Source organism: Globicephala melas, chromosome 2, assembly GCF_963455315.2.
Source record: "Globicephala melas chromosome 2, mGloMel1.2, whole genome shotgun sequence".
NCBI lineage: Eukaryota > Metazoa > Chordata > Mammalia > Artiodactyla > Delphinidae > Globicephala > Globicephala melas.
The window spans coordinates 65,947,094-65,959,668 of NC_083315.2; the positions used below are offsets into that span (position 1 = coordinate 65,947,094).

A 12,575-nucleotide genomic window follows, 5' to 3' on the forward strand; every position below is an offset into this window, starting at 1 on the left:
CTTCTGGAGATATATGGCCAAGAAATTTATCAGTCAATATGACTCACTGCCCTGTTTTTTATAAAACAGTACTGGGAACCAACAAATAGACACTGTAGTTACTATATATTCAGGCACAGCTGAAACAAAGGGACTTTAATTTAAAGTTTTAAAACCTTAACAATAATGGGTATAACTACTCTGAATTTCCTAAGGAAATTTATTTTCTTTCTCTTGGCTACATATTATACTTTTAAGTATTTTAACTTAGAATTAAAATAACAGTATTTTTTTCATATAACATACCTGATTGTCTCCTGATAAGAAAGGAAAGAAATCTAATCCTGTGGGAGAAAAAATTTAGTTTAAAAAAAAGAAACAAAACAAACAAAGAAAAAGCCTTCCAAATGCCCCAATACTACAAATACAATATCTTAAAGCTAATTCTAAATTCATTTAGAATTTTATTTAAACATGAAGAGTTGAGCTGAATGTTTTACATCTCTCCCATCTCTAGATTACAAAGCCTAGAGTTCAAGCTTTAGCAATGATTTGCACTCCTGGTGACTCCATTTGTGGGACTTGGGCCAATGCTGCCCTGTTAAGTCCAACACTGATCCCTTAAATTGACAGAGCACTTTTCACTAGATGCTCTCATCGACTCCCCTGAAGTCACCTTTCAATCTACTCGAATTTACTCCTCACAAGCACCTCATGAGGTATGTAATTACTTTGGTCTCATTTTGTGGATAAGAAGATTTTTACATTAAGCAAGTTGTAAGACAGATTTTCTTTCTCAGATTCCTTCATTTCCCACTATCTGTTCCAGATTCTAACTCAGAGACTCCTGAGTGACATAAGAGGGGAAGAGATCTGAGGGGGTGTCTAACTGCTGGTGTGGAGGCTATTACAGAAGGACCAGCTCTCATCCCTGGTTGCCAGGAAGTCACTGTAAGCCGGCCCCTTCCAAGTCACATTCTTGTCCATATTGCCCAATGTGTAATGCGACGAAGAGCAAGTAAACCAACATGAATAAAATGCCTCATTATGATATCTAAACTTGGAGAAAAGTACAACAAGCAGGTATAGATAAAAATATGACAACAACATGAACACTTTGGGGATCCATCCACTGTCTACACTACAACAGATTATAACATAAGGATCCTGCAAAATGTATAGTACTGTGTTTTTAGTTTGTTTGTTTTGGCCATGCCATGGCAAGGCATGTGGGATCTTAGGTCCCCAACTGGGGATCGAACCTGTATCCCCCGCACTGGAAGCATGGAGTCTTAACCACTAGACCGCCAGGGAAGTCCCAGTACTGCGGTTCTTGATAGTGAGTTTGGCAGTGGGCTAACAGGCAGTGAGAAACGGGGCTACACTGTCTAACAGGGTAGCTGTTAACCACCTGATGTGGCTATTTAAATTTACTAAGATTAAATAAAATGAAAAATTCAGTTCTTCAGTCATACTAGCCACATTTTAAATGCTCCATAACCACATGTGGCTAGTGGCTACTGTACTGGTCAGATTACATTTCCCTAATTGCAGAAAGTTCTATTGGACAGAGCTGAAATAGGGTTTTCATAACAATCACTAAGAATCCACTCAACTATCTCAGCTCCCAAGATCCTTGCCAGTGACCCTGAATTTTACTGTAGGAAATGGGTGGAGGGCACTTTGTGCTTCTGTAATATATTTTCTACAATGAGCATATATGGCTTTTTGTAATTTAAAAAGTGTTCTCAGATAATATGGCTAATGTACAAATTATTAAATTACAAACATAATGAGAACTAGTAATTCTTTTTGATAATGTAAATGATTATTATGAACTCAAAGTACATCGTAGAAATGAGTATACTGACATTTCAAATTACTTTCAAAAAGAAGAATCAGGTTCACCGGAATAAAAATTAAAGCTTTCCAATGTTTCAATTCTGCATTATCTAAAATACAATATGACATAGCTACCCACAATGCCTGCTGCATTATAACTGGATTCACGGAACAAAAAATAATTGTCATAAATATCAAAATTTAAAGCAACATATTGGAAGTCATTAAAAAACAACCTGCAGACTACTTTGAAGCACACAAAACCTAAAGATCATTACACTGTTTTTACCACTGGTAGTAAAACACTGGTAGTAAAACACTGGCTATGAACAAGGAACTGAGTCTGTATTTATTTATGACCACAGTGTATATTTCTCCCAGTTTCCCAGATCCAACCCTTTCTTTTCCTAATCTTTCAACCTTTCTTATACTTGCCCAGAAGAAGACTATATAGATCAAAGGCATTCACAATGCTATGTGACGACACAGAAGAACCGGTGACTCACCTTGCAAGTCATAAGGCATGGGTGTCATGTGGAAAGGATGTCTGTAGTCTTGGATGAGGGATGTGTTAATATAGCTTGTGTCTACAGCAGGGAGGCTTGGGGTGCGGGACACTGGAGATGCTTGATGTGGAAGACTTAATATGCTAGAAGAAGAAAAGGTTTGTGAAATTTTCATGAGTCAGCTGAACTTTTAAAAAGGGTTGCATCTCACAATGAGTCCTAGTTTTTGTGCTGGAAATTAAAACAAAAGACAAGTAAAGCAATATATAATTTAGACTACCATAATTATTAGGAAATAATTTGTATACTTAATAGCATCTTTCAGAGGCTACAGGGAAAAAGATGGACGCAATGGTATCCAACATTCATAAATCACACGTTGTCTTTGGAACGACGTCATCTACACTTTCAGAATGCAGGGGGAAGGCATGGCTGAGCCAATTCAATGGAATATGAGTGAAAAGTATCTACAGCAGACAAAATTCTGAAACCTTTAAAAAATAAGCACTAGAGTGCTGGCTAGTAAAAAGTTTAGGTAAATCCTTGCAAAGAAAACACATATAACAAGACTAGGGGAATGCAGCAATCTGAGCAGTGAGGAGTTAACAGTGGCCCTCAGACTTGTAAGATTTATGAGAATAAAAACTAGGTACTGTTTATCTTGGTATATTCAATGCCCAGCACAGTCATTATCACGCTATTTACATAAAAGGCCTGCTGAATGAACGAAGGCAGCAAGACAAGGAGTAAAGATGCTCCATAGGGGCTTCCCTGGTGGCGCAGTGGTTGAGAGTCCGCCTGTCGATGCAGAGGACACGGGTTTGTGCCCCGGTCTGGGAGGATCCCGCATGCCACGGAGCGGCTGGGCCCGTGAGCCATGGCCGCTGAGCCTGCGCGTCCGGAGCCTGTGCTCCACAACAGGAGAGGCCACAACAGTGAGAGGCCCGCGTACCGCAAAAAAAAAAAAGATGCTCCATAATGAACAGGTGGTACAGTGTTTTTAAAGGGAGAATAGTATAAATGGAAAAAGAAAAAAAGAACAAAGAGAGGGATTCTGGAAGAACAGAGTGAAATGTTTAAGTAGCTGAGTAGTTAAAATCTTTTTTTCTTTACCAAAAATCAGGGAAAAGCAAAAAGAGGGAGAAATAAAGGAAAAAAGAAAAGGAAGAATTAAAATGATTTTGAAAAAAGAATTCTAATAGTCCTGAGTGAAAACATAAGGGCCATATGCTATCCCAACCATACAAGAGGCTAATAGACATATAAGTTATAGAAAATAAAGAGAAAAGAAGGTAGAAACAGGCTGTCTTTTGCTTTTAAAACTTCATGTAAAGTCCTCAGGGTATGGAGATGCAATTTCAATGGTAAAAAATATTTCAAAAGATGCCAAGGTTGGATTTCCAGGAATAGAGTTCTAGTTATGACCTTCTACCATATTTTTATGAATGGGATATGAAGCATAAAATATATTCTCATCCACCTCATAAAAATGTTTTGTCTAATGGAAACTTAACTAAACCTCTTACATCTATAGAAAGTACCATTTTCCATTAGCTATCTCCTCTGACAATACCTAAGGGATTACAAGAGAGACAAAAGGAGTTGAAATGCTAGTCTCTGAAAACATCTTGGTATACCAAACAGCAAAGGTAATTTCTGGATGAACACTCAGCAGCTGAAGACAGCAAGATGTTTTACATTTACTAATCTTTGCCTCTTTCTAATTCCTGGCTGGCTCCTTCTCTTTCAATTTTATGATAATATTCTAAAATGCATTTCCACCTTCACACTGCACAATAACAACAAATACAATATGCTGGGTATAGGTTTCTATTTATTGGCTAGTCATTACTGAAAAATGGTCACTTGTGCTGAATATGGTGCTGTTCTTCTAAAAATGTCATAAACCTTCAGGTTGCTTGTTTTTATCTGAAAATCAAGAGAGAAAGGTCTGGCGTTAGCAAATACTCTATCTGGGTTCAATTAGTCACTGGGAAGCTCAGGAAGTAGTTAATGCATCTAATGTAATTTCCCAAACATAATAAACAAACTATTTCTGGAGAAACAGCAAAGCAAATATTCAAAGAAGAAAAATTAGATTTCTAAACACTCAGAAAGTTTCCTTTAAGGAAAAGTGTTTACATATGTATGACTACTATCAATATACTAAAGAGCAGAACTAACGTATATATAATGATGCATTTAATCCATAAGTATTTATATACCCAGATTTATGAAATGTATTTTAAGGTGCTGTTTTATGGCATTTAAAGTAATAAAATGATATGTTTTGGTCATGCTATGTTAAATATACCATTTAAAAATATATATAAAACATAAAATATCTTAGAATCAAAATTCTACAGACATTTGCTCTAACTACGCCAGCTTTTGCTAATTTGACTCTTCTTCCCTCCCCGCCCCCCACCCACAACTCAGATTTAAGAAAGAAGCTGGTATAATAATACGGTCGGGCTTGTTGGATAACAGCCATCAATGTAGGCTTTCATCAGAGGTGAATGTTCATAAAGTAGGATGTAAAGCAGAATTAGTGTTTAAATATTCATTTTGTATAGAATAATGATACTGCTTTTAATGTCTTTTATTTCTGTCTCTATGATAAAGTAAGCTACTCTAGAGTGAAAATATCAACCTGCGTCATATGTCTGGTTGTACTATAAAGATTCCTGAAATAGCCAAAGTCCTCTAATGAGAGAGGAGCCACATTTATCACAATTGTGCTCTTTTACTGTTGCAACTTCATCTTTCAAGTAACTACAAATATACTCAAATAGAAGATCTTTTTATCTCATCAAACAAGATCAAGCTTGAAAATAATATGACTCCAAGCACAGAAGTGCCTGCTCTTGGTCTGGTGTTTACTTTCCCTCTTTAACCTTGAAATCTGTAACAATGCTTTCTGCAGACTTTCCCTTCCTCACTTACATTCTTCCTTCAGGCACTACAGTTTGCTGGAAGATTTTCTGAATAGCTCCTATTCAATTACATCAGGCCACATAACTCTCCTGATATATACCTAAAAGGGGTCACACATGGATTTCTAGATTTACCTTTGGTGTGCTACAACTGTGCCTTAGAAAAACATGAAGTCTTTTGCTGAGAATCCCCGAAGTGTCTCATAAGACTAACAGTCTGTTTAAGAGTACAGCTAGAGTCAGCTACTTGTTTTACCATCCTCTACAAAATGTTAACTCTTTAAGGTTGGGACTGTACTTACTTACTTTATTACCACCCACGTTTAGCACAGCGTGTTTTACGTAAAGTAGGTAACAGTGTTTCATGAAGTGACATGAAGCATAACCAAGGTACATTATTACTGATATGAGACTAATGGAAAGTATGGGAAATGAGTCTGCAAAACATAAAGCATTGTGTACTGCAACTTAAGTCCTACACTTCTTTCATTGCCAGTCTTATACATTCTGAGGCAGGTTTAAAGCATTCATCTGGACTTTCTCTGCTTTCTGCTTGAAACACTCAACTTAGGGTTAATTTTACAGCACACATTTTCCAGTTTGACTAAATATTTTAAATCCTATGACCAGCATTAGGATCACCTGGGAACTTATTAGAAATACACATTTTCTCAGTTCCTATTCCTGAATCAGACATGGGGGCTAGGGAAGCAATGTGTTTTAATAAGCCCTTCAGGTGATACTGATGTATACCCAAGTTTGAGAACCACTGTGCTAGAATCATCTTTTGGTATGATGAAGACCATATCCAAGTGACCCCTTTAATGCATTATTCCAACCCCTTAAGAAACACACCTGAGAAAAATTCCACCTATTCTCTGATTACTAAGTTAAGTTTTACAATCATTTTATTTAGCAGATCTTTTAATCCTATTTGCAAAATTAACTTTCACAATGAGTTGTTTTTTTTTTTAAGATCTCAGCACTTACCCTTTATTACTTAGTGGTGATGTGGGAGAGAGAGAAGGGCAGGTTCTCTTGGCAGATGGCTCTTCCTCCTCTTCATCAGATGAACTGTCTATGGTTAGGTCAATCACCTCTACTTTCTTACTTTTATTTGAGGACTGGTGATGAGAAGCCACTTGGTGCTCTAATGTGGAGCTCAAGCATCCTGTGTGGGAATGATTGAAACACAAGGCAAAAAAGACCTGTAACATCTCTCCTTTTCTCAGCCTATGGATTAGATTATCAGTTGTAGCTTAGACTTTATCAGTTACAGTATATTGCTAGGGACCAAGAATACAAAAGCAACAGTGGCTCTGTTCCCCTAAGCTTAAAACTATTATTTATTATCGGTTGTTAAAGGATTTTTTTGAAAAACAATTCTGAATTAGGGCAAACAATCAAAATATATGTCCACCTCAGAATAAAAGTAGTCTGAGGGCAAACACTATATATTACACACGTTTACCTGTACAATACCTGATATACTGAGAGACGTTACAGTAAAGTTTTTAAAAAGTCATAGTTTCCTTCCAGCAAAAACATACTAAAAAAGCCAGGAAAAAGATGTAAGTGAAAAAAGAACATTCACTAACCTGTACCCAGTCTGTAAAAAATTTAAAAGGATACCATTTCAAAAGCATGACTTTACAAATAATTTATTAGATTATGTTATTCTGAAATCTTATACCACAAAATTTTAAAAGCTGGCAGAAAGTGAATTTAGAGTTTCAATACTTCTGAACATTTAATCAATAATTTAATAAGAGTTACTGAGCTATCCATAAACTGCTGAGTATTCTTAAAAATTTTATGTGTTTTAATATTGAAAACCAAGGCTTTACAACAACAGGGAGACTGCCCCACTCTTTTAGAAAACTAACACTCACCGTCAACCCCATTGTAAGAGGCAGAAACTTCCTGTACTTCCTTTTTTGATCTCATAGGTGCCCAAGAGCCATCCTCCTTAAACTGTATTTCATCACAATCTGTACAGTACTTCAGGATTTCCATAAACAAGCTATAAAAAACAATTTGTCCTTTGAATATCACATTCTAAAGTAAGGCCAATTAGAATTATTACTATTCGAAAAACATTCAGACCTTCTATGTTTTGTACAAGTATAAATGAGAAAGAAAGTGTAACAGACAAGGTATATTTGTTCTCAAAATCTAGGGCTAAATAGGAGAATAGTTACTTAAATTATGGTACCTGTATGCAAGAAAATATTATGTAACCATGAAAAATGAGGTTTCCAAAGATATTTTTTAATAATATGGGGGGAAATATATGTTCACAGAAAGTGTGAAGAGGCCAAGAAAAGAAAACTCTATATTTTAAAAATAAAATTCTGTGTGAGTGGTATATAAATAGTGCTTATCTCTCAGTGGTGATATTGTGGATATTTATTCTTTTTCTTTATACTTTTCAACATAATCCAAATTGCCTACAATAAGCACATCTTATTTGATAACTGAAGAAATACATGCAAAAATATGTATTGAAAGTTAAAGCTTCTTGATAATTACCATGCAGATATTAAAAAATGAGATTTTCAAAAATGTGTAAAATTAATGATCAAATTCTCAGGTTGTAATGTTAAATAAAACCAAAGGATAAAAAATACTAATACTGTATAATCACAAATATGGGGAAAAAAATCAGAAAATAACATAACAGCTTTTTACTTTCGTATGTTTCCAATTTTTCTTTAGGGGTGTGTGTGTATGTGTGGCTTTTATAGTAAGAAAGAATAATCCCAATTGATGCAGGCATCTAGAGTTACATAATATACAGAGTTGGTAAAATATTACTCAATTCTGATTTATTAGTGATCACTGACATCTCTGAAAAATCAAACATAAAACATTTAAGTTACATGTTTACTTCTCCCCATATGACTGGTCTGACATCTTTCAAGCTCTGGATTACACTTCTATCGCTAAATGTATTCCATTCCTTATGTTATACCTTCAGGCTTCTATGTTTTCTCAAATATTATAGGTAAGTTGTATTAAGCATTTTTCTAAAGAGTACAGGAAATCTCAAGAAGATCCTTCTTTTCACAATTTATCTTTGTTCGGCAGCAAAACAGAAAAAAAGGAGGCTAGAGAATAGGAGAAAAGTGAAAGGGATATTCGAAGATGTTTGGAAGGACAGATAAAACATCAGAGTGTTAAAAAAATAATTGACTGTTGTGATGCTATAGGTGGAGAAGAAAGACAAAGACAAGTATTTTAGAGAAAACAAAAAAACAAAGAGAGCTGCTGTTCAGTGTGTTGATCAGTTTTAGGAGCCCGTAAGGTAGGGAGTAGGTATGCTGGCCCACAACTGAAGCACCAGGAAATCTCCAAAAACAGACCAATTTCTGGTCAATTAGGTTAACCAGAGTTTCACAATCCTTTCATTCTCTCTCCAAAATGGTCTCTCTCCAAAATGCATGTCGAGGGATAGATGGATTCATGTTAGGAAAAGGTGTAAGTACATCCTACTTAGAACCATTGGTGCTTTAAAATGGTAAATGTCAGGAGGCACTGACAGTAAGGCACACATTTTCAAAACAAGGGGACATGAAGTTAAAAAGGAAAAATGTTCACAATATTAATTACTTAGAAAACTACTGACTTTACAGTCATGAAAATCCTAAAAATATATAACTCAGGAAACACTACCTATAGAATTTTAATCCCAAACGTGCTGGATAACAAAACCAATAATAGATGGTTACCTTGAAGTACAAGGAAAAACTTTAAATTGACATACCCATCAATAATAAGGTGTTCATACGGAGCCTTCTTATCACAGACAGGGCAAACCCAAGTTGGTTTTTTCTCATTCATCTGAATATAAAGAGTTGCATCAAAACACTGCAGATGAGAACATGTAAGGGCCCGACATGGAATTGTCAACCGCATTTTACCAAGCTTTGAAAAAGGGAGACAAAAGTAAATATTAGACAACTGTTATACAAAATTTTTCCTGAAACACAAAGTGTATGTATTCCAATTTAAAGCGTATTCTGTTTACTTTTAACACATTTTCTGTGAAACATCTACCGGTTAAAAATTACAATATTTCTTTGGATATTAAAATAGAGGGACTATGGAAAGTTACAGCAGAGGTTATTTACCCTCAATCCACAGCTTACAGATCTGCGTTTAGGGGAAAGAACTATGAACCCCTTGAAATTACATGCAAAATCTTGTAAGTGTGTGCACTTTTCCGGGGAAAGTGCTTTCACCAAATTCTTAGAGTAGTCCCTAATCCAAAAAAGTTAAGAACCACTTTACTAGGTATTGGGAAAGGAAAAAGGAATGCCTTATTAAATGCTCAAGATACAGATACTCTCATTAAGATATCAGGTTGATTGTAATTCAGAGGTCAGAACAGAATAAGCATTCCCCACAATGCCTGGCATAACTGCCAAAGAGCAGCTCTGAGAAGAAACCCAGGTGTGTGCACTCTCTTCCCTCACTGGGCACCATCACAGGCAATTCAGCAAACACCTCTGGACCTCTAGCATCTCTAGCATGTTATGAGACTTGCTCTTCTTGCCCTGCAAATAGTGCTTATGCTGACATAGGTTGAGTCTGTCCTATGAACAATGAAATCTGTTTCATCTGGTCCCTGAAATGCCAGCTTTGGACCAAAGCAGAGAAGCTGTCCAAAGATCTGCCCAGGGAGCTACCATATCATGCCCTCCTTGCATGGAACACACTTCGTACAGTACAGCTGGATAACCACTGTGGGGTCCCCGTAGGTCACAATGGCCATATAGTATAGAAGTCACCTACTTTCAGTAACCACATTTTTTGCTAAATATCAGGAAAAGATCTTCCACATGTTTGTGAGCTTGAAAAACATAAGGCCTTGGAAAGGATATGAGTTAAGTGAGGAAAAAAAGAGGAAAAGATTCTTGGCTTAGGAGGACTTCACGGAAATGTGTAATTTCCTAGTCTACCAAGGAAATTAACTGTCATTTGGGGCCCTAAATTATTGTTCTCATACCAGTGATTTACTGTGCCTCTAGGAACGGCACTTAACCTTGCTGGGCCTCTTTTTCTATCTCTGAAGTAACATGGTTTCCTTCTTACTTCAACAGGATGTAGTGATGAAGAATAAAAAAGGACCCAGAATGTGTCATCAACTTGAGGGAGTAATGCCAGTTTACAGTATCAGAAGTATGGACAGGAGGACTCCCAAACTCATTCTACAAGGCCACCATCACCCTGATACCAAAACCTGACAAGGATGTCACAAAGAAAGAAAACTACAGGCCAATATCACTGATGAACACAGATGAAAAAATCCCCAACAAAATACTAGCAAACAGAATTCGACAGCACATTAAAAGGATCATACACCATGATCAAGTGGGGTTTATTCCAGGAATGCAAGGATTCTGCAATATACGCAAATCAATCAATGTGATAAACCATATTAACAAACTGAAGGAGAAAAACCATGTGATCATCTCAATAGATGCAGAGAAAGCTTTCGACAAAATTCAACACCTATTTATGATAAAAACCCTGCAGAAAGTAGGCATAGAGGAAACTTCCCTCAACATAATAAAGGCCATATATGACAAACCCACAGCCAACATCATCCTCAATGGTGAAAAACTGAAAGCATTTCCACTAAGGTCAGGAACAAGACAAGGTTGCCCACTCTCACCACTCTTATTCAACATAGTTTTGGAAGTTTCAGCCACAGCAATCAGAGAAGAAAAGGAAATAAAAGGAATCCAAATCGGAAAAGAAGAAGTAAAGCTGTCACTCTTTGCAGATGACATGATACTATACATAGAGAATCCTAAAGATGCTACCAGAAAACTACCAGAGCTAATCAATGAATTTGGTAACATAGCAGGATACAAAATTAATGCACAGAAATCTCTAGCATTCCTATACACTAATGATGAAAAATCTGAAAATGAAATCAAGAAAACACTCTCATTTACCAATGCAACAAAAAGAATAAAATATCTAGGAATAAGGAGACAAAAGACCTGTATGCAGAAAATTATAAGACACTGATGAAAGAAATTAAAGATGATACAAATAGATGGAGAGATATACCATGTTCTTGGATTGGAAGAATCAACATTGTGAGAATGACTCTACTACCCAAAGCAATCTACCAATTCAATGCAATCCCTATCAAACTACCACTGGCATTTTTCACAGAACTACGACAAAAAATTTCACAATTTGTATGGAAACACAAAGGACCCCGAATAGCCAAAGCAATCTTGAGAACGAAAAACGGAGCTGGAGGAATCAGGCTCCCTGACTTCAGACTATACTATAAAGCTACAGTAATCAAGACACAGGGAGATCAGCTCAGTGCTTTGTGATCGCCTGGAGGGGTGGGATAGGGAGGGTGGGAGGGAGGGAGGGAGACGCAAGAGGGGAAGAGATATGGAAACATATGTATATGTATAACTGATTCACTTTGTTATAAAGCAGAAACTAACACACCATTGTAAAGCAATTATGCTCCAATAAAGATGAAAAAAAAAAAAACCACACACACACAAAAAAGACAGTATGGTACTGGCACAAAAACAGAAATATAGATCAATGGAACAGGACAGAAAGCCCAGAGATAAACCCACGCACATATGGTCACCTTATCTTTGATAAAGGAGGCAGGAATGTACAGTGGAGAAAGGACAGCCTCTTCAGTAAGTGGTGCTGGGAAAACAGGACAGCTACACGTAGAAGTATGAGATTAGATCACTCCCTAACATCATACACAAAAATAAGCTCAAAATGGATTAAAGACCTAAATGTAAGGCCAGATACTATTAAACTCTTAGAGGAAAACATAGGCAGAACACTCTATGACATAAATCACAGCAAGATCCTTTTTGACCCACCTCCTAGAGAAATGGAAATAAAAACAAAAATAAACAAATGGGACCTAATGAAACTTAAAAGCTTTTGCACAGCAAAGGAAACCATAAACAAGACCAAAAGACAACCCTCAGAGTGGGAGAAAATATTTGCAAATGAAGCAACCGACAAAGGATTAATCTCCAAAATTTACAAGCAGCTCATGCAGCTCAATAACAAAAAAACAAACAACCCAATCCAAAAATGGGCAGAAGACCTAAATAGACATTTCTCCAAAGAAGATATACAGACTGCCAACAAACACATGAAAGAATGCGCAACATCATTAATCATTAGAGAAATGCAAATCAAAACTACGATGAGATATCATCTCACACCAGTCAGAATGGCCATCATCAAAAAATCTAGAAACGATAAATGCTGGAGAGGGTGTGGAGAAAAGGGAACA

At 36.4% G+C, this 12,575-nt stretch overlaps 1 protein-coding gene across 8 annotated transcripts in view; it reads right to left on the bottom strand.

Annotated features, from left to right (window-relative positions):
* Positions 1-12,575, bottom strand: part of PIAS1 (protein inhibitor of activated STAT 1) — a 302,740-nt gene that overhangs the window by 4,420 nt on the left and 285,745 nt on the right. For all 8 annotated transcript variants that reach the window (XM_060294059.2, XM_060294058.2, XM_060294060.2 and 5 more), the window contains 5 exons: positions 9,030-9,190; positions 7,156-7,286; positions 6,254-6,434; positions 2,328-2,470; positions 286-323 (listed from right to left, as the gene is read on the bottom strand). In XM_060294059.2, the coding sequence (XP_060150042.1) occupies positions 286-323; positions 2,328-2,470; positions 6,254-6,434; positions 7,156-7,286; positions 9,030-9,190 (654 nt within the window). The remainder of the gene's footprint in view (positions 1-285; positions 324-2,327; positions 2,471-6,253; positions 6,435-7,155; positions 7,287-9,029; positions 9,191-12,575) is intronic.